Raw genomic sequence first — 21710 nt, 5'->3', positions numbered from 1 at the left:
TTGCATGGATTGAAGGAACCATGTGCTTTTTACATTGGCCTGAATTCATAGACAACAGAAACTTGAAATGTGCAACTACACTTACTGACAGAAGTAAAGTACAATCTCCTTTATGTACAGAGTACAGGTACCTAGTGGTTTGACAATCAGTTCTACTATCAGTTTAACATACTTCTCTAGAGCATCCACTTCAACATCATCATAGAATGCAACATCCACATGGATCTTTGATCCGAAGTTAGCTCTTTTACAACCTCTGTTCAAATTTCTCATATTGTTTTTACAAGCCTTGGCCTTGGAGCGGGGCAATGCGGACCCCTTCTTAAGGCCCTGGAGACCCTCCCCATGGATGCTAGCTTGAATGCCACCTTGATCTTGAACCACTTGCGTGGAGAAAGTGGCATCGCTGCCCCATCACTGTTAGGAATCTGAGAGATAAAGCTCTGTAAGAGATCCTCAGATGAGCTCGAATCGAAGCTGTTTGTTCTTGATGTCTGAAATCCAGTAAAAACTTGTTGTCGCTGCATTATTGTTTCATCGTTGCATCGTTGGTCCCAATGGTTGCTGAAACTGTCACCTGCAGTTGCCATCCAAAGTAAGTGAGCGGCTGAGCAACAAGATGTGCAAATAGCTGTAGCAGAAGGTTTAAGAGTACTTACAGTTGCTTGGGAGGTGGAGTTCAGATTGCATCAAAGACATGACCACATCTGTAGATGACAAATTATGGACAGGAAGCAACTGCAGGAATAAAAAGAATTAGATTTGGCTCAGTTGGATATACACAGTATTGAAAGTGAATTATTCCACATTAGGTTTAGCTCCGTTTTGTAGTAGTTTCTAGTTCTGAAGAAAAATAGGGCAACATTTTTATGCCTAAAAGGATTTCTTACATTGTATGATTCTTCAGAGAAATGAGATCCCTCGCTCTGTCTGCTCTGATTAAATCTCGCAGCAACCTGACTGGCCAGAATGTCGTTAGGAACAACAGTAGGACTAGCATCTAGACCAAAACATGTTACTTCATTGCTTGGTATCTGTAGCTGAGTAATCCTTGGTGCAGGTAATATGGTTCCTTGGCTTGAACTGTATTGTACATCTCTGTTTGTTATTGGTTCATGTATCATCTGCACATCATTAGAAGGTTGACCTTGAACAAATCGAGAGATATCAACAGGAACCTGCTTGCAAATTGATAATAGTATATCAGAGACTTGGATTAACATATATATGCTCTTTATCGTTGTGCACATTTAAAGAACTACTTACATTACTCGATTGTAGGGATGAGCTGAATTTCTCTTTTGAATAAGTTGACCTGAATCCTTGACTAGTTGAAGCATCTCCCAAATATGAATTGTGTTGACCTGCCAAAAAAAAAGTTATCAATGACAAAAGATGCCAAGTTATGGTACAGCTACAAATGAAATTCACAGAAGATGTTACCACAATTCAGTATCTGCTGATTTGGAAGAACAGGACTCAACAGGGAAGTGCCCTGAGCAGGAAATCTGTGGGGTACAGGATAATTGTTCACCATCTTGTAGTTAGACTGAATGCCATCTATATTCTGATAGGCCGCTTGCTTCAGGGAGTCCACCAAATTCTGTTTATGAGAAACACCAAATTTATTTAGAACATTAATGAGAAATACTCCTATTTCAAAGCAAGTGAGGAGACAGCACCTTCTCTATTTGGTCAAGCTGATCAATGGACTTGTAATAATCACCAAATTTCACCCCAACAAGCTGATAGATCTCATCAAAGAAGAGACCTGCATCGTTGTCCTTAACTTCGTAAAGATAAAGACTATCGCCATATTGGCACGTCATGGCATGCTCTATGATGGATTTCCATGTTGATTGTGGCATCTTGTTGAAAATCTAGATGTAGAAAAGCCAAAGACCTTGTATTAGTCCACCATCATGAACTTACATGTCTAGAGGAATATCAAGTGCTATTTGTTAGCTGAAGAGATTGATAGAGCCTGTACCTTTATAAGCTTCTGTTCATCCTTCATATAAGCCTGTAAGAACTTTTTCACCGAATCGATTCCATTATCTAACAAGGCCTGGTGGTAAGCACCAATTTTACCAATCTTTTTCAAACGCCATACTTCATCTTTCAGCAACGGAGGGTAGTGCTTTTCAAATCCTACAAAGAAAGGTCAAATGAACATGATCAATGTCTACTCTGAGCTCCAAACTAAGATTATAGTTTCTGAAAAATATTGAATCTGAATGTTTGGCAAAACAGCATACCTTCTACCCTGCGTTCCTTCACGCGAAAAGGCTTAGTGACTCCTTCAAGAACCCTCTCTCCAGAAGGACTCACAAGCCTCAACCCCAGTCTGAACATCTTGGTGCTGGTGAAGCTAGAGTTGTCAGTGAAAATTGCATGTTCAAGCAGAGCCTCCCCACCATTGAGCTTCAGTGTCAGATTGCCCGTGAGAAGTTGCGCGCTCTTCTCTCGACCGGATACTATATGCTTGTTGAACTCTTCTGGGCTCCAGCATTCCTCACTTTTAGCGTTGAAATGGCCATGGAGGGCAACCACCTCAACCCTAACAGAAGAAAGAGGACCAAACCTAACGATGCTCGTCCGGTTGTTCTCATGCCTTTCAACTATGGCCACCTTAATTGCAGTTTCGTCGTCTGGTTCTAATTTCGTCATTGTGTAAACTGGTTTCAGACCATTCAATAATGCAAGCTGATACCTCGGGCGCTGATTCCAGTCTACTAGTAATCTACAAATGAACCAAAAAAAAAAGTTGGCTTGAGTGCGGTAGTGAAATATGTATTTTGATATGTATCTACAAAGAAGTGAAAATATATTGATGCGCTTCAGTATATTTCTGATCATCAGATATAATTCAGTTTTTTGTTTAATGGATTACTCATACAAGAGGAAACCAAATATCTCACCTTGGAGGTGATGCAGGGGCACTGAACTGTCTGAACATTGCTTTCTCTACCTCCTCTGAAACCTGAAATATGCAAAGGTCAGACAGGGGAAGGGTTCTAGTGTTTATAGGACAGAAATCAGGAATGCTACTCGGATAATATTCACACGCACGATCTTTTATAAGCGTAAACCATTTTGTATCCTGCTATTTTAATACATCGAATATCATAGGTAAATAGTGAAAAAAACTGATCTTTTTTTAGCTGAAACAGTAGCATCAAAGCTGTTCTTTCAACAAATTTCAAAGGAGATTTTGCAGTCTCTACTTAAAATTCACTAAAAAGTTCTCAAAAATCAACCAAACGAACAGCAAATTAAACACCCAGAGATCTGGAATGAGTACCAAGGACCAATCATCCAGATCTGAAGAAAAGTAAGAGCATTAGTCTGACCAAGTCCTCACCACTCTCCGCAACATTGACCCGAATACCGGAAGCAACATGCCCATGAACTCCGGCTCCATGATCCTTCTGAACCCAAACAACCCCTCCGTCGTCGTCTTCATCCTCGTTCCCCTCACCTGCCTGCAACCCAAAGAAACCAGAACATCTCAATCAGCACAGGACCAAGCAAACAACAGAGTCAATCAAGAACACCAAAACCAGACTCACAGCATAACCGACTGCCACCGCCTGCGAGGCCGGGACAGCTCGCCGCCGGCGCCGCTGTCGCCGTCGTCGTTGGAGCTCCATGGGAGGCGCCTGCTGGAGGAAGGGGGAGCCATTGGGTGAAGACGACGATGAACAAAGCAACGGGAGAGCCCGAGGGAGGGGAGATCATATAGATGCCGGGGGAGGAAGGGGGCGGGAAGATGGCGGGAAAGCGGCAGGAACAAGCTGGGAAAGTTCCAGCCTTTCACTGTTACCGCCGGGCTGCCGGCTGCCAGTGGTGCGTTTGAAATTTTCTGAGCTGAGTCTGAGAAGACTTGGGAAGCGTCAACGGTTTGTCTGTTCCTCTGTTCTTGGTTCCCGGCAGTAGCTTGGTCCTTTGGGCTGAGCTGTCAAACAGGGTGTGGTTTGGACTTTGGAGGACAGCAATCAAAGTGCAGTTTTGAATTTCTGAAAGAGAATTTCAGATAATGCATTTTTCTTCAGAAAACATTTATGTGCCTGTTCTTTGGATCTGAAAATCTCAGCTTAGAGTGTATAATGCCTGTAATACAAAAGTTACATCAACTAATCTAATGCCATGTATTAGACACACATCGCATAAGTTCACTTAACATTTACATTTAGGGCGAGTTTGGCAGCTCACTTCCCCGCAGGGTTCCTGGCCTTTTCCCCGCGGAGGAAGCCCACGTAAAAACTTTCCATGCGTGATCTTTCCGACCCATTTGGAAGCCTGCTGCGGGGAGTTCTCCGGCACGAGTGAGCCCAACTATCCTGCTGCGGGGAGTTCTTCGGCCCGAGCGAGCCCAACTATTCGCACAGAAACGCACCCAACCTACCGAGGCCTAGCATTTTTCCCCATCATGCCCCCGACTCGACTCCACCGTCGCTCGACAGATCGCCACCACCGCAGTCGCCACGCGTGGCTATGCTGCTTTCTCCTCCGCTATCGCGCGCCCCTTGCTGCGGTCTCCTCCACCGCCTCCGCATCAGGTAAGTCCTCCTCCGCCAGCCTTTTCCTGCCAGTTCCCCTTACCTGTTGCGCATTCAATCCGCATCCAATTCCATGCAGCGCAGCGAAGATCGTGAGTAGTTACTGCTTAGGGGGTCCTATGGATGCTTCCGCTCGGGGGTGTGCGCGATTCTCGGCTCGTGCTCGCCGGGCGCTGATTGGGGTTTAGGGTTTTGCGCCCGCCAAGATGAACTGCATTTCTATTCCGGGAGCGGTGGCTTCTCAGAATCTCGGAGCCCATGGGCTGCTGTGGCTCTCGTGGGATTATGTGGAACTAGGGCGTCGGAGGTCGCAGCTTGTGAAATTTGGGTTCAATTTTGCGAAATGTGGGGAAGAAAGGTAGCTTCTGAAATTGCTGTGCAAAATAAGTTGCGCTTCAGCTAAATTTTTGCAGCACATATTAGATCTCAGCAAATGATGTTTTCACCTAGTTGTGAAGTGTTTTGTGCATCTTTATAAATTTCAATCCCCGCAATGTTCTTCTGCATTAGGATTAGTACCAGTAACATTTAACTATTAAGTTCAGAGTATTGCAGGTTAATTCCGCTGAATATTTTTGTTAGGTCTAGCCTAGTCTCTCCACAAAACAGTTTTGTCTCAGAAGTTTAGGACAACAGAAAAAGCGATTTGAATTCTAGCATCAAATTTATCAAATGCTGGAAAACAAAAAACATGCTCTTCCAAGTATGTTGGCACTTCGCAATAATATATCATATGAGGACCTGTTTTCTACGAGGACCTGCAATGATGTGTTTGTTTTCCTATCATTGGACATGTTCTTTTCTAAAAAAATATGATCAAAATAATACCTTCGCTTTCAATTTGTATCTCTCAAATTTCTATGGATGGATAGAACTATATGATTGTGGATGGTAATGTGATTGGTGCATATTTTAATTAGAATAGAAATAGGAAAGAACACAAGCAAAAGACTGCCTTGAACCTGATATCTGTTGTGTGCACTCATTTCCTATTTTTTATTATTAAGTATATGATAAATGCTTAGATCATTGTGCTAATTAAGAATATGATTTATATATACATGCACTAGATAATGGGATCTTGGGAGGAGCAAGTTAGACAGTTCTTGTTGGAGGAGAAAGAGGATGATGAGCTATTTTTTATACTTGTTCCTGCCATAATTCTAAACGTACGAGAAGAGAAAATGCCTGTGCATACATCTTCTCTTCCTAGTGCTAAAAACGTTAAGGAAATCCGAGTTGGTGTAAAGTTGAGTTCCGAATGGAGCTTGAAATATTTAAAGCCACAATGGACTTTCTTAGAAGAGAGAATTTGTTCTGTGACACATGAGGTGTTGCTGTTGACAAGCAGCTTGGGATGTTCATGTTTATACTTTCACACAATGCTAGCAACCAAAGGCTACGGAAAGCTTTTCAACACAGTGGTGAGATGATCCATCGGAAAATAATAGAAGTTTTCAAAATAATTTCTGCCTTGACTCATCGATTTGTGAGATTTCCAAGTTTATTCCAAACTCATATCAGAATCACGACAGATCCTTGTTTTATGCCCTTATTTCAGGTCTACATAATCCTTTCCCCAATCTTTTCTTTCTTTGCATGCCAAGTCCTTAATTTCTTTCCTTCTGTGCAGAATTGCATTGGTGCAATCGATGGCACTCATATACCAATCACCATCGCAGAAGACAAGGCCCCTCCCTACAGAAATAGGAAAGGAACCCTATCACATAATGTTATGTTAGCCTGCAACTTCGACCTTAACTTCACACTCATTTCATGTGGATGGGAAGGGTCAGCATCAGATGCAGGAGTCCTTAGATCTGCTGTTAGCAAAGGATTTATTGTGCCAGAGGGGAAGTTCTATCTTGTAGATGGTAGGTACGCAAATACATCATCCTTTATTGCCCCATATCGAGGAGTTCGGTACCATCTCAGTGAGTTTAGAAAGCATCGTTTGTCTCAAAGTGGTTATGCAAACTACAAAGAACTGTTCAACCATCGCCATGCGTTGCTTCGCAACCATATAGAGAGGGCCATTGGTGTTCTAAAGAAGAGGTTCCCAATTCTGAAAGTAGGCACTTTCCATCCCATAGAAAATCAAATCAAGATTGCAGCTGCAGCAGTTGCATTTCACAATATAATTAGAAGGCAAAATGGTCAAGAGGGGTGGCTGGATAACCAATCAGAGTATATCCCAACAAATCAATATGTTGACGTGCCGGAGGGGGACAACAACTATCCTTTTCTTTAGCACTGCTCTCTAATGCTCAATGTAAGTTTGGGCTTTCCAATTGGTAAGCATGCTACACATGTATGTACTTGCGATGCTGTAGACATGCCATTGATTCCATTTAATATCTGTGATGACGCTACTGAGCTAGACATCTCAAGGGATGCATGTTTGGGTCATGCTCGAGCCATGGCACCTGTATTGCTCGGAGAGCAGCGCATTCCGGCGATAGTACTTTCTAACCCTGTCACTACGGATGCCACCGAGTCACCTCACATTAGCTACCACGGCATTCTGATGCATGACCCGGACAATGTTACACGCAAGGTGATGTTCTTCTTACGGGACATCGACTGGTACTTTGTCGGCTTTCAACGTTGCATGGTGGTTGTGTTGCCTGACGACAGTCTTCAGGAGAACTGGGGGTGGAGATTCTTCTTCAATGATCTCGTCAACAAGAAGGAGGTTCCAACATTCTTGCATCCCGTGAAGATGGTCATTGGATTGTCTCACTCCGACAAAGGGTAAGGATGCAGTTTCGTTCATCCATATATATTGATTTGATTTGGCCCCATGCATGCTTTTTGATGTTTTGTTATATTATCTGCTGAATTAGTAATATGCATTGTGCAGAGACTTTCCAGGTCTCGAGCTATGGCTATTTTCTTCAACATGGTGGTCAGATTTGAAGATCAAGTATACATCCACAACAACAGGACAACCAGAGAGGTGGAAGGATTGACTCTAGCCTTGGAAGATGACTTGAAGATAGCCGTCAATAGGATCATCACTGTGTTCTGCGAGGCCATGAGATTGAGATCCATCTACCTCCTCGCCCACACCGACCTTGGTGGACATGAGTACGCAACCCCCCTCACCGTTCGCCTGTGGAACCTCCTGCGCTCATGGGGGAAGTTGTCAGATTACATGCTGAGGATGAGGAGGTGGGGGAGCATGGACCTCAACAATGAGCTGGATCCACTCAATGCCGACTTGTCATCCCATGGGTTCCCAACAATGACCCTCAGTGTCTTTATTGGACCAAATGGGTTGCTCACGTTGTGCAAGATTGAGGTAGTACGAATCATCAACCCAAAGAACCTGAGCAATCGTTTAGCTGAGCGAGGAGCGAGGACCAACTTCCCTGAACCTAACTTTGTCGTGCCAGCCGCTCCAGGAGCAGGAGGAGGAGGAGGAAGGGGAGGAAGGGAAGAGGAGGATGAATGAATGTGCATCTTATCACTATTGATCTGTTAACTAATTATCCTTTTCTATTACATTCAATAGAATCACCCAAGAGTAGCAAAGTTTCGCAAAAAGCCCTTTCCCCTCTTTACCAATTGAAATCACTATATGAAGGTGAAGTTCCCTCACTTGCATATCTTAATTTGTTATTTTCAGCATCAAACAATTTATTGGTTCTTTGAAACTTATCTAATCTGAGTTCCAACTGTATCTATGAATAGGAAGTGTTTCTACAGGAAACCTAAACTTTACGTCATCTGCACCTGCACCTTCTGCTCCTACTCCTGATCTCCCTCCTCTAGCTCCTACTCTCCCTCCTCCAGCTCCTGTTGAAAGGAGTAATTCTGAATAAAAGCTTCATGATGATCTCAGTCTCTATGGTACAAATCCCTTTGCCTCTAGTTTTGATGTCCAAGAGATCTCGAGTGCACGTAATGGTTATAATGAAGCTCAATCTGCCTCATCCAATCAAGATTCAAGGCAAGGAGAAGGTGAAAAAAAGCATAAGTAAAGTCACATTGGATCTGCTCTTGAGGGATATGTGGAGTACAAAAAGAGCCAAACCAGCAAAACTTTGGAAGCTCTTGAAGAAAAGAAAAGGCGTGAGGAAAAATTTTCAGTTGAGAAATGTGTTGATCAAGTGGATGCTATGGTTGAATTAACCGATGAGAAGAAGTCATATACTTTGGATCTTTTTGAATTTGAGACACTCAGGAAGACATTCATTACAACCAATAATCCTAATGTTCGATTACAGGGGCTAAAGCAAAAAATCAGGTATGTCTCTTTGAATATGCTCAGTGTATGTTCATGAAAAACTTACTTGTCTGATCATGTCTAACCATGTAAAATTTTGCTTTGTGTGAACCTTCTGCTGCTAACATGGCTCAATTATTTCAATTTTTTTGGTTAATTGCAGAGTCCTTATGGGAAGCACCACATGATCCGAGAGTCAGTTGCCAAGATCCTAAACGTACTTGTCTCTGTGCTTTTGTACCACTGCGTAGCTGGTGATCTTCAGTATTGTCTATGTGCTTTTTCTGGGAAAAACAATATTGCTGTATAAGTTGCCCATTGATGTGGCATAGACTAAATAAATAAGCATTAAACATTTTCTAATACCACTGATGTTGAGAATCCTAGTTCTGGTGTTAAGAAGTCATGTCTTTTTGTATGGTCTCTAGTGTTAATAATGATTGTTACTGTACCCCCAATGAGAAATAAAGGGTGTAGTGTTTTTGGCTTTGGAATGGATGCCTCTGCTTGACCAGGAAGCAAGCCAATGTAGTCTCTCCGTGGGGAAGATGTCATCATAATGGCTTCTAAGTCCAAACTGAATAATGAATAACAGTTCAGTCAAAGGTAAGTTTAGAATAAGAAAATTTTATGTTTCAAATTCTAAGGGGTGCTATAGATTGATACAATATGAGTTGATGCAATTTTCTGCATATTGCTTTAACTAGGTCATTTATTATTTTTTCTTAACAGGATCTACCAAGTGCCACCACCAGATCAACAAGCCATGATCGAAGTCACAATGGTTATCTATGGGTTCTTTGTTCTTGTTTCATCTTTCATGTGTTGTCACTATTCCATGAACTTGATCTAATGGCAGACTTCAAGGATCACACATGTTGAGAGGATTAGGAAAACAGGCTTATGAACAATAGGTAAAGTCATAGTATGTTCTAGTTTAGTTGTACTCATTTCCTACTTTATTTTTTATTATCTATATCTGAATGTGTGGATGGAGATGACTAGACCATATGAATGCCATAGATTAGCTTCATTTTATAAGATGATAGTTGAATATAACTTCTGCACGAGTTGGACTCTTAGGCTGTATTTTCTGATTGAAATTCTTGTGAGTGTATGAATTTGAGGACTATATTTGGAATATTGGTGCAGATTTTATAGCCTTTAATCTCATATTGTTGATGCAAATTATGCAATGATTTCTCGTGCAACTGATTTGTCTTATCTTTCTTACGTCACTTTCGTTTTTATTATTCTTTTGATTTCTGTCCTGTTTGTTTTTGAATTTTTTTTACTCCCAAAACCTTCTGTTCATTATTTTATCAATTTGCACATGCTTTTCCTTTCCTGGTATTTTGCCTTCCAAACAGCAGGGGGAAAATTATCGCATACGGGGATATCTCCCCTGGAGGGGGAGGGGGATTCGATTGTCCAGAAAAATACCTGTGGAGGATTTTGCCCCACGGTTAATATACCTATGCTGCCAAATTAGCCCTTGGAGCCGGAAAGTTCAGCTTGGTGTCGTTGTCATTCACTAGAACATAGTATTGGATTATCAAACCAAGTTGTTTTTTATAGTGTCATTAGTAGCTTAACTCACTCGAAATCACATAAACAGTTAGGGCCTGTTTGGATCCAAGGACTAAATTTTAGTCTTGCACTTTTAGCTCAAAATTTAGCTCTTGGGATCCAAACAGGAGGGCTAAAAGTGACAAATAGCTAAACTTTAGGAGCTAAAATTTGACAGCTTTGAGCTTGCTAAGCGAGTTGATGGAGAGAGAGGGGAGAGGAGAGAGAGAGAGGAGGAGGGAAAGGAGGAGGAGGGAGTCATAAGGGCAAATCAGTCATTATTTGATGAGGGACTAAAATTTAGCCCATGAATCCAAACACGCCAGCAAAACTAAATTTTAGAGGCTAAATTTTATGAGCTAAGAGCTAAAGTTTAGCTCATGAACTAGTGATCCAAACACCACCTTACAATAGAATGCGTATCACTTCTCAAATCTGATGCACAGGGAAAGAGACATGAAGCTTCTGCTTTTGGCCTTGTGCAGTGAGTGGTCCTGATGCACGGCCATGACTTAATGAACTTGACCCTGAACAATCTTGGGCCATGTTTAGTTACCTCCAAATTCCCAACTTTGACACTATGCAAAAAGAAGATTCTCCATCACATCAAACTTGCGGTACATGCATGGAGTACTAAATGTAGATGAAATCAAAAACTAATTGCACATTTTTGTTGTACTTTGCGAGACGAATTTTTTGAGTCTAATTAGTCAATGTTTGGACAATAATTCACAAATACAAACGAAATGTTACAGTTGCGTATTTATGGCAAAATCCCAACTTTAGCACTTCCAAATTGGGAACTAAATAAGGCCTGGATTGGTTCGTGTTTGTCCCCGAGGACGTCAGTGTTTGTGCCGTAATCTTTGATTGGCTCGTGCCTCCTTTTCACTTTTCAGTAGTCTGCAAAGGATTTGTCGACATTGATGAATAGGGTTGCTCGCTGCCAAGTGCCAACCACGTAGGGGCTGACAATGGAACGACGCCTCAGGACAGTGCCACTGCCAACTGCAGTTGGGGACGAGCCAACAATCATTTTTCTCATAAAAATCATGTCATACTAATTTCGATCATAACAGTTCAGTGATCTTAGGCCATACTATTCCAGCAATAATTTTTGCTTAGAAAAATCATGTCTTCCTCATTATCATCTCGACGTAATGAACTTGAAATCAATGAAAGTTTCTTTATCGAAAAAGAGACAAGGACACCGGTTCTCCTTTTTTTTTTCCTCGGAAGAATCGAAACTGTTCCAACTATAAACTGCCGGGAAGGTACACTGGTTGTTTTGATATGCTATACACCTGCTGCGTGGGCCCACTATATATGAGCTGAACTTTCCTGCATGATTCGCCCCAACCCAAAGCGAGCTGATTGGCAAGGGGGCTTTCGAGCTGACGTCAAGTGGGATTGGTCAGCCTTGCAAGGTGCACGTACGGCTAGTCTTAGGAGTTGAGCTCAAGCTCAAAAACGAGATGAGTTCAAGCTCAAGCTGGGGTCGGAGTTCTCTTGTTGGAATCTGCCCAAAACTACAAACTGCCACCAAGGTAGAGTAGGTTCAGTTGAGATCGCACATGCTGCATTATACTTCTACGAGAGATTCCGAGTTTCTCTAAATCAAATTATTCTAAGTTCGGCAATACAAAAAGGATGATAACATTTACGATGTCGAATTAGCGCCATTATATTTGTTGCATTCATTATATAATGCTTTCTTCTTTTTTTTTTTCTAAATGTTTGACATAGTTGACTTTTGGTCTGGCATTTGACTGCCCGTTTTGAACGCAAATATGTTGAAACATAAGTCATACTTAAAGTGCCTCTAATAGTGAAAACAATTCGCAACAAAAGAAATGATACTTACACATTTTTTTTTCGAGTAAGATGAATGCCAAACATCTAGGCACTGAAGTGATGAGTATATGTAAAAATAGGAATTTTTCATACGTAGTCTAAGAGTTCTTCTAAATATTATACAGAGTAGTTCTACTATTTTAAAGTTATGAAGCTATGGTTTGAAAATTTTTAGAATTGAGGTACAAGGTATTGAATTTGAATGTTGACACCGTTTTCAAAGTTTTTTTTCTGAATTTTGTGTAAACATTTGGTCACGGAGGAAGAAGCTATTTATACCATGAAATACAACCACTAGGCATTATTGTATTTATAAACCTCAAACACACCATAGAAAAGAGAGAAACATAGAATCACAAAAGTTCAGATTCGAAATCCTTCTATGTTAATCATAAAAAATATGAAAAATTCGTGTGCATTTCACTAGACGGAAATTGATCATTTAGTGCATATTACTCGACATATTTTTCATTTCCATATATACTATTAAATAAACTAGAAAAATTTGAGCCTCAGCTTTTACGCCAAGACATGAATGGTAGATATGCTGAGTTTAATTTTTCTCAAACCTCGAAAGTACAAATTTTAGATAATTTTTCACCAATTTAAACTTTTATGCCATTTTCATCCAATAAAACCTCCCCCTCGACACGAACAAAACCAACTACTGCAGGTGGGCCCCACCCTGAGCCCAATAAAAGCTCCTCCTCCATTTTCCGTGTTCCCCTGCCAAAAACAAAAAAACAAATCCACGTCGGCTTCGACTTCGACTTCGACTTCGACTTCCGTTCCATTTCCTTCTCCGGAAAGCGTAACGAGCCGCCCGCCCGCCATGGTGGAGACCCGCCGGAGCGCCGCCGCTGCGGCGAACCCGGGCGGACGAGGGAAGCTCGGCCGTGGCAGGAGCAAGCGCCCGGTGGCGCCATCCTCCGCTCCGCCGCGGCCGGCGCGGACCAAGCGAAGCAAGGTGAACTCCCCACACTCCCACCTCTGCGGGCGGGGGCCGCGTCTCGATGGGGGCTGACGTCGATTGGATTCGCAGGCGGACGCGAATGTGACGGCGGAGCAGCCGCTGCAGGGGCGGCCGTGGGCGAAGATGCTGTCGCAAATCCCGCAGGTGATCGTCGGGACTTCTTCCTGGTTCTTCTTCAGCTTCTTGGTGGTTCTTCAGGCGGTTCCTTGATGGTTCTTGCCGCGGGGTTTTTGCGTGTTCTTGGGGTTTCGCAATTTGCAACTCTTGTACCATGTTACATCTTGCTTGTGGTCAACTGCAACTCTGCAAGTGTTCCTGAATCCTGATGTCTCTGAAGAAGTCTGTGACGTTCTGTGCAGTTTCTTGAATGTTCTTGGCGTTCGATTGTTAGGGATTTCTTGGTGTTTTGGGGAGTTACCGAGTTAGTCTGTACAATGTGGTACTATTTGTATTGGCTTATTTCTACACTCTGTTCTGGAATTTCTGCAGTAACATTTAGCTCTTTTGCAAGCTGCAACAGTAGATGTGGCTTTTGTGAGCTTGTCTCTTTCAGTTGACGATATACGTTGACATGTTTCTATTGTTTAAAGAGATGCAACTCTATGCTGAAAATACTAGAAGAGTAGAAGTAGAGAACTCCTTTGTTCTTGATGCTCGCGGGTTAGTATTCAAGTGTTGATTGATAGTTTCTCTCTGTACATAACTCAAGGATTTGTATCATGCTGAAAGTTGTATATCTGAAAGCACCTTTTCGGTGTCAAGACCGCAAGCAATTGTCTCTTTTCCTTGAAAAATGGACAAAATATCTTCATGTGACTTCTCTGCATTTCAAGTGTGAATGAACCTGCAAGTTCGTCATCATGGTTCAGAAATCTTAAGCTACTCTTTTTCTGTTTAATCAGCCAAAATATGCTCCTTAAAAGTTCCTCCCCCGGTTGGTAACTTGTGCGCTTGTTCCTTATTGTCATCTGCTTATAATGTTCAAATTGCCTTGAACTGGTATTGAATATCAACCATCTGTGGTGAAATTTATGTTGGCAGAGGTGATCACTGTCACATAAATTTGGATGACCAAACTGTTAGCAGAAATCTATGCCTGTTGCGGCATCTTGAGGTTTTTTTAATGCTTCTGCAGTGTTAGAATGCAGTTACGTTGTTATGTTTCTTTGGCTTCTTTCATAAACAGCGTGTTGCTTCTTATTCCAGCAAGGAGGTCCATGTGAGTTAGAGGTCACAGGTGAAAGTGGTCTGGTTGTATTAAATGGAACACGCGTCATCCAAGGTGCCAAAGTTCCCCTCAGAAGAGGGGATGAGGTTGTTTTTGGTCAAAGTGGCGAGCATGCCTATGTATCCTTATTATCAGATTTTGCACCATACATGTACATTTCCTCTAGCTATCCTTTCTCCATATATTTGGTTGCTAATAGGTACTTAATGAGGGATCTGAGGTTGTTGGGCTCAAACCGGGTAAATTAGAAATGAAATAAAAGCGCGATCATCGTGGTGAAAAAAGGGATACTGCAAATACGGGCAGGAAACCCCCATTTTCAGTCCAGGTCAATCCTGTCCCATCAACGGATTTTCCCATAAATACGAAAATGGGTGGGACAAAGGCTGTACACGGTACGGGATTTGTCCCATCCGTTTCCATCCCTACTTACAGCAATGGTAGAATGAGCCAGATTTGTTAGTTTGACTTGCTATCCTGTACTTACAACATTTGTGGAATGTGCCAGATTTGTAAGTTTGACTTGCTCTCCTTAAGTGATCCATAACATGCTGGCAGATTTTTCAGCATCCTCTGAGGGATGCTGAAGTTACTAGAGCAGGATCTGGTAAGTTAGCTAAGGTAAGACCAGTTCTGATATTGTAGGACCAATCTTATATGAGGTCTGACACGACTGGTGAATTTTGAAGCCCTTGAAAATCAGAGTGATCCTAATCCATCAGCCACTTCATCTCTGAGCGCATGGCAAGCCTTTAAGGATGGGTTGAAACAAGGAATTGTTAGCCCCGAGGATATTGATGTTACCCTTGATAATTTCCCATATTATCTCAGGTTATATGCTAGTTCTGGCTTAATGTTTTGTGGATTCACTTTAACAGCTATCCTTTATCTGCCAGTCTTTCCCTTCATGCTGCACGTTCGGATATTTTTCCTATTCAGATTGTTGATCAGATCTTGATATTTTTCCCAAAATACTAGGAACTAGCAATTTGTACTTTATCACCTTCTTTCTAATTAATCTTTGTTCATTTGTTGCAGTGAGAGTACAAAGGAGATGCTCTTGTTATCTGCATTCATACACATGGAAAGGGAGTTCAATAAATGTTTACAAAAAATTTCTTCTCTAAATCAGCGAATTCTTTTATCTGGTCCATCAGGTATTTCTTTTCATTTGTTTTTTTTGTTATATTACTGATGAGAATCTAATGCCCTGGAGTTGTGTTGTCTTCCTGACAATTTCTTGGTGTTTGCTTTTCTTGTTTTGCACAATCATGCTTCTAGGGTCTGAAATGAATCAGGAAACATTGACAAAGGAGCTTGCAAAGCATTTTGATGCTAGACTTCTCATTCTTGATTCTCTTATGCTGTGTGGTGTAAGTTCAACATAAATTCCCTTATATATTCAAATAAAACTTTTACCTATGTCAACAGAAGTATGTACGTTATGGATTAAAAGATAATTCTATGCAGACGTCTTCAAAGTTCCAAGAGGTCCTAATGGATATCAGGAGCAATGATGCACTAAGTTCTAGTCCAGGAGCTGATGTGGGAACATCCAACAAAAACACTTGCAGAGAAGGTATTTGTGCTCCCTTTCTTTTATTTGACAAAAATTTACTAACACTACAATTGAAACTTTATATCTTTTGCCTTATGCAGGAGATAGGTTAGAGTATATTGGCGATGGTTCCGTAAAGTCAATACCCAGGTATTTTTATTGAGAAATATGTGTTCTTGTTTCATTTGAACCTAGTATTTGCTGTGTCATTGACCTCTGTCGATTTTTTGTTACTCGTGCTTTATTATGTGTTATAAAGTGGAGTTAATTTTATAATGTACAATTAATGTTGGAAACACTTATATTCTTGAGCTTTGATAAAGTCAAAACCAGGATACATTTGAACCACCTTCTAATATTAGCGAAAGAAACACATAATCGAGAAACAACATTTGTAGACTCATCATAAATAGAATTTAAGCTGAATAAATATCTTTTTAAGAGTGGTTTCATTTGGATACATTTGAGACACATTTGCTTCGAATCCTGATAAACCATTTGATTGTTTTACAGTGCTTATTATTATCGAGGCAAAGTGGTGCTTGCTTTTGAAAAAAATGGGTCATCTAAAGTTGGAGTTAGATTTGACAATGCTATCGAATATGGCAATGATCTTGGAGGCTTTTGTAGTGGTTAGTCCGAACTTCTTAAGCAATGTCTATGTTGGTGACCTATTGATGCTCTTTTGATCTTATGTGTGATTTATTGTTTGACATTTCTTCAGCTGTTGAACTTCAGCCAGAGTCTTCTGGTGGTGAAGAAGTTGATAGCCTTGCTTTAGGCAAGTTAATTTAGGTAATGGGCTAATGGCTGTTAGATGTGATCACATCACTAAAACATATTTTCTTGCTGCCTGCAATAATAGGGTTTTTGGTTTTAATTTCATTGCCTTTCAGGTCATTTCAGAAGAAAGCAAAAACAGTAATTTGATTGTATTACTAAAGGATGTAGAAAAGTCATTTACCAAATGTACAGAATATCATGCATCACTGAGAAGTGAACTTCCAGCTGGTGTTCTGATAATTGGGTCTCACACTCAGGGAGGGAGCTGTAAGGATCAGGTATACTTGTGCACCTTTTAGAAAATAAAATGAAATTTCTAATATGTGTTTTTTTTTTACAATGGGTAACAAAGAATGCTTGAGAGGTAGAGTTGGAGAATACAGTTTGAACTCTAAGAGGTTATTTGGACTTGGATGACTTGAATTTACCGGTTGGCGTGAAGTCATATTCACACGGTTCCCCCCTTTGTGTCAAAGGTGTTGATAGAGTATTCTTAACTGTTTTGTAGTCATACCCTGGATTTATTTATGTTATGTGGCTTCCTAGTGGCAACAGGGCACTACCTAACATTTTCACTCTTTTGCATTGTCAGGGATGTTGTAGTCTTATATGTCAGTAGTACTATTAATATCAATTTATATTTGATCCATCTTTTAAAAGTTTGTTTTCAAAATACAGCCAGCCATTGGAAGTGCTACAGAGAAAACAAATCATCTACATGATCTTTTCCCTAATAAAATTCCCATTGAACTTCCCCAGGTATTGTCATCCTTAAGCACTTCTGTTACACACTGCTTGTAGATAATACTTTGTCTAACCTGGAGACTTATATATACTTTGTTTGGCAGAATGAAGCACAACTATCGGATTTGAAGAAACAACTGGAACACGATACTGAAACCCTTAAAGCTCAAGCCAATACTAGCAATATTCGTAAGGTAAGCTGCAATTAGAGCATTCCCTTAAACATATCAACTGGAGCATTTATTGGAATGCCAATTATGTGGCTTATAACCATCACACTTCAGTTGTTCTGAAATACAATTCTGTGATGCTTTATTCAAGTAATATAGCGCTTTTATTAATGTAATATGTACTTGAGATTTATTTCCTTGTAAGCAATGTTCTATAATGCCATCATGGAAAATGACCTCAAACTTTGAAGCAATACATGCTATAATGTTAGTCTCTGATACCCTCTATTGTCATGTCTTCTGCTGTTTGTTCCATCCCTGGTCAGAAATGTGGACCTTGTGAGCAAGTGTTTTCCAAGGACATGATTCTATTTTCCATTGCAGTTTCTAATCAGCAGAGAAATTGAATGCAATGATCTTGAGGAATTATCCATCAATGACCAATTACTGACTACTGAAAGTAAGCTGTTGCTTCCATTGTTGCTCATGGACCAATTTTTTATTCTTCCCCCTTTTAATAACAAATTTATTTAACGTTTATATTATTCCAATTTATTTCAGATGTGGATAAGATTGTCGGATATGCAATTAGCCATCACCTTCAACAAATTAAACCCCAAAAGGGTGGCAAAATGGTACTTCCAATTGAAAGGTAAAAATGCAATGCTACTGTTGCATCGGATCTTGATATAAGCTCTAAGTTAGCATTGTTGTTAAATGTTACAGCCTCAAGCATGGATTTAGTGTTGTACAGAGCACGCACAGAGGAAATAAGAGCTCAAAACATACACTAAAGGTGACCCCTCGATCCATCTCTCTAGCTAGTTAAAACTTAAAAGTCCTTGGTACACAAATTCATGCAAGTTGCCTTTGCCAGGATGTGGACACAGAGAATGTGTTTGAGGAAATCGTTCTTTCAGATGTAATATCACCTAATGGCACTGGAGTAAGCTTTGAGGACATTGGAGCCCTGGACAACGTGAAAGAGACACTGAAGGAATTGGTGATGCTCCCTCTACAAAGACCTGAATTGTTCACTGAAGGGCAGCTAAGAAAGGTGATTGCCTAATTTCAAAAAGGAAAATTGAGCCCAACATATTTGCCTGCTATACATCATTTACATTTGGAAAGTATTACCAACACGTTTCTTCTGGCAGCCTGTGAAGGGAATACTGCTCTTTGGACCTCCTGGAACAGGTAAAACAATTATTGCAAAAGCGGTAGCTACTGAGGCAGGTGCAAACTTTATCAACGTGTCAGTATCAAGCATTATGTCAAAGGTACTTGTTGACCAAAAGAAACAGTTTTATTTTAAAATCCATGCTACTTTTGTCTGTTTTATTGTTATATCTGACGCAATTTTCATTTTGTTTTCAGTGGCTTGGAGAAGCAGAGAAATATGTGAAGGCCATTTTCTCTTTGGCTAGTAAAATATCTCCTGCAGTAATATTTGTTGATGAGGTGTGCGTGCAAATGGGTGTTCACTGTTTTATTCCGTTTGAGACTTTGAGCGTGTTGTGCATTTACTGTTACATTTGTGACTTTTTCTTTAACAGGTTGACAGTTTGCTAGCAAAGAGAGAAAGTGCAGTCGAGCACGAAGCAATGCGCAAGATGAAAAATGAATTTATGGTAAATTGGGATGGTTTGCGTACTAAAGAGCAAGAACGTGTAATCGCTCTTGGAGCTACAAATAGGCCATATGATCTTGATGATGCTGTTATCCGAAGGTTTCCTTGCAGGTAAGCTTCTATGATCCCCTGAACTAGACAGGTTTGTGTCCCTTAACTCTTAGTGTTGATTATTATTTGCAGATTAATGGTGAGCCTTCCTGAGGCATCAAACAGAGAGAAGATTTTGAGAGTAATACTATCGAAGGAAATTTTGGCACCAGATGTGGACCTCAAATTAGTTGCCAATATGGCTGATGGATATTCAGGGAGTGACTTGAAGGTATGCTGATGTTGGTATGCCTCGGTACTCTTCAGCAGTGAGAAGGAATTGGATATTTACCATTTTGGTTTCCACCTTACAGAATCTTTGTATTACTGCGGCTTTTTGCCCTGTTCGTGAAATCATGGAGAAGGAAAAAAAGGTGTTAAGAATGTTGACCTATAGTTAAGCCATTTGATGCGCCTTTCCCTTCACCCTTTCTAGTGGTTCTCAAGTCCCTTTATTTTCTTATACAGGAGAAGAGTTTGGCGATTGCTGAAGGTAGGCCAGCCATTGTATGGAAGCAAGGACATTCGCCCAATTAAAATGGATGACTTCAAATTTGCGCTTGGCCAGGTTGGGGCATCATTGATTATTTGAGACACGCTCCATTAGGATTTAAGAACAGCACTTTCCCCTCAACTTCCTATTGAGTGCAGAATAACCAGCTGAACAATTTACTGCAGGTGTGTGTTAGCTTTTCAACTGCTTCAAGAACCATGTAGTTGAACAATGAATGGATCCTACAAAAACAACAGCATCTGTACAGTTGCTATACTACACCATGGGCATGTTCTCGCAAGTCAGTGTGCCCCAATCAGTTACAGTTTAGGAGTTTTTCCTCTGCTCCAACATTCAGGAGCAACTGCCTCAGACACTCCCTTAGCTAGATTGTCTACTAAAGAATGATTGTGATGATTTGACATGACACTCCCCTGTTCATTGCCCTTTACCCTATTCCTTTCTTTTTTGTTCTCCTGCTAATTGTACAAATTGGTAAAGGCCTTGTGGATGTAAAGAACCGATTCGATTGATTGTTGCACATATACAGATTGTCTCCGTTACATCCCAAACTGTACATTCTTTGCTGTAATTTTTTAGATGTAGGTTGCATTTTTTTTTCTGTATGGGAGCATGGCTTTATATTTATTCGTAACCCTGGTATGGATGACTCAAGGACTGCCATACTCCGCTGAAAAAGTGCTCAAAGAAAAATTAACTATCATGTCGTATGTTGTATAATTTATTGCTTTAAAATCATGTTGAATGAAAAAGTTAATTAAATAATTGCAAAAATTTTGAACTAGAAATGAACTATCAAATCATATGCACTGTAAAAAATGTGCTAGGCCAGCTGCAAAGCAATTTTAAAATTACAGTTTGCTTTGAATATGTACTGAAAAGGAGAAATGAAGAACAGAATAAAAAGAAATATAAAAAATAAAATAAAGAAGATAATGGAAGAAAAATAGAAGAAAACGAAACAATACACTTTTGCATTTAGATGTGTAAAAAATAAAAACATTAAGAAAAGGAATAAAGAAAATATTAGGAAGTATATGTGTATATTAGGATGTATTTATCCTTTCCTTGTACACTTGATGTATTTCTTGTACTCCAAGCTATATTGACCATATATACAGAGGCCACCCCCTCATTAGGGTGTGTGATGTTTTCTCATCTACTTCTCTACATGGTATCACGAGATTAGATCGTAGGCCTCCTCTCCATGCGCCTTCCCCCTGCTCTGCGCAACCCTAGGTGGCGCCCCCCTGCTACGCCGCCGTCACCCACCCTCTGTTGCACCTCCCCGACCGGCTCCCCCCTCCCCCGGTCGTGCGCCATATCCTCCACCGACTCCTCTATGTCCGGCAACACCACCGCTCCTGCTTCTAATCCTGTGCCACCTCCTGGACCACCCCCTTCTACCAACGGTGGTGCATCTATCCGCCACCTGGCACCGGCAGCTCCTCTGGCGATGCGCCCCAAGCTCCTCCTGCCGGCGACGCGCCCGGCAACGGCGGCAATGGCTTCATCGTGTACCCGGCGTTGCCGCCCGCCGACGCCACCATCTCCGTCAAGTCTCACGTCCCCGTGATGCTGACGATGAAGTCCAACGCCGACTCCAGATGAGCGTCCTTCTTCAAATCCATGTGCGGCAAGTTCGGCCTCAAGTCGCACATCGATGGCACGGTGGCGCCCCATCCCTAGGACCCCGACTGGGATCAAGCGGATTGTTGCGTCCGCTCCTGGTTCTTTGGCTCCGTCGATGACTCCATCCTCGACCTCGCCATGATCGACGATGATCAGACCGCCTGGGATCTTT

At 41.2% G+C, this 21710-nt stretch overlaps 3 protein-coding genes and 1 pseudogene across 3 annotated transcripts; 3 read left to right on the top strand and 1 right to left on the bottom strand.

Annotated features, from left to right (window-relative positions):
• Positions 1-62: 62 nt before the first annotated feature.
• LOC117848943 (calmodulin-binding protein 60 C) lies at positions 63-3730 on the bottom strand. The gene is made up of 11 exons (XM_034730534.2): positions 3573-3730; positions 3365-3485; positions 2922-2983; positions 2259-2743; positions 1991-2151; positions 1683-1880; positions 1444-1603; positions 1267-1364; positions 891-1178; positions 660-738; positions 63-577 (listed from the first exon to the last, which is right to left on the bottom strand). The coding sequence occupies exons 1-11, from the start codon at positions 3683-3685 to the stop codon at positions 270-272; spliced, it is 2073 nt and encodes a 690-aa protein (XP_034586425.1). The 5' UTR covers positions 3686-3730; the 3' UTR covers positions 63-269.
• A 1905-nt stretch (positions 3731-5635) lies between these two features.
• LOC140222283 (uncharacterized) lies at positions 5636-6813 on the top strand. Its single transcript, XM_072292447.1, has 3 exons — positions 5636-5811; positions 6057-6123; positions 6196-6813. Exons 1-3 carry the CDS (start codon positions 5636-5638, stop codon positions 6811-6813), a joined length of 861 nt encoding a protein of 286 aa, XP_072148548.1.
• Positions 6814-12955: 6142 nt separating this feature from the next.
• LOC117849319 (uncharacterized) lies at positions 12956-17011 on the top strand. The gene is made up of 12 exons (XM_072292864.1): positions 12956-13183; positions 13259-13333; positions 14396-14536; positions 14976-15024; positions 15107-15248; positions 15456-15574; positions 15699-15790; positions 15888-15996; positions 16077-16125; positions 16489-16607; positions 16700-16770; positions 16872-17011. Exons 1-11 carry the CDS (start codon positions 13049-13051, stop codon positions 16768-16770), a joined length of 1101 nt encoding a protein of 366 aa, XP_072148965.1. The 5' UTR covers positions 12956-13048; the 3' UTR covers positions 16872-17011.
• LOC140220139 (uncharacterized) lies at positions 16782-21517 on the top strand (annotated as a pseudogene).
• The last annotated feature ends 193 nt before the right edge of the window (positions 21518-21710 follow it).

Source organism: Setaria viridis, chromosome 3 (assembly GCF_005286985.2).
Source record: "Setaria viridis chromosome 3, Setaria_viridis_v4.0, whole genome shotgun sequence".
NCBI lineage: Eukaryota > Viridiplantae > Streptophyta > Magnoliopsida > Poales > Poaceae > Setaria > Setaria viridis.
This window is presented reverse-complemented; position numbering and strand designations above follow the sequence as displayed.

What these genes read in the sequence shown, in the direction of transcription:
- LOC117849319 (XM_072292864.1), top strand. Translation starts at nt 13,049, where the DNA reads ATGGTGGAGACCCGCCGGAGCGCCGCCGCTGCGGCGAACCCGGGCGGA. An exon ending in TCTTTTATCTGGTCCATCAG is followed by an intron (nt 15,575 to 15,698) that starts GTATTTCTTTTC and finishes TCATGCTTCTAG; the next exon opens with GGTCTGAAATGAATCAGGAA. An exon ending in TCCGTAAAGTCAATACCCAG is followed by an intron (nt 16,126 to 16,488) that starts GTATTTTTATTG and finishes ATTGTTTTACAG; the next exon opens with TGCTTATTATTATCGAGGCA.
- LOC140222283 (XM_072292447.1), top strand. Translation starts at nt 5,636, where the DNA reads ATGGGATCTTGGGAGGAGCAAGTTAGACAGTTCTTGTTGGAGGAGAAA. An exon ending in GAAATCCGAGTTGGTGTAAA is followed by an intron (nt 5,812 to 6,056) that starts GTTGAGTTCCGA and finishes TCGATTTGTGAG; the next exon opens with ATTTCCAAGTTTATTCCAAA. An exon ending in GTTTTATGCCCTTATTTCAG is followed by an intron (nt 6,124 to 6,195) that starts GTCTACATAATC and finishes CCTTCTGTGCAG; the next exon opens with AATTGCATTGGTGCAATCGA.
- LOC117848943 (XM_034730534.2), bottom strand. Translation starts at nt 3,685, where the DNA reads ATGGCTCCCCCTTCCTCCAGCAGGCGCCTCCCATGGAGCTCCAACGAC. An exon ending in TCAGCAGATACTGAATTGTG is followed by an intron (nt 1,365 to 1,443) that starts GTAACATCTTCT and finishes TTTTTTTGGCAG; the next exon opens with GTCAACACAATTCATATTTG. An exon ending in TCTCTGAAGAATCATACAAT is followed by an intron (nt 739 to 890) that starts GTAAGAAATCCT and finishes TTATTCCTGCAG; the next exon opens with TTGCTTCCTGTCCATAATTT.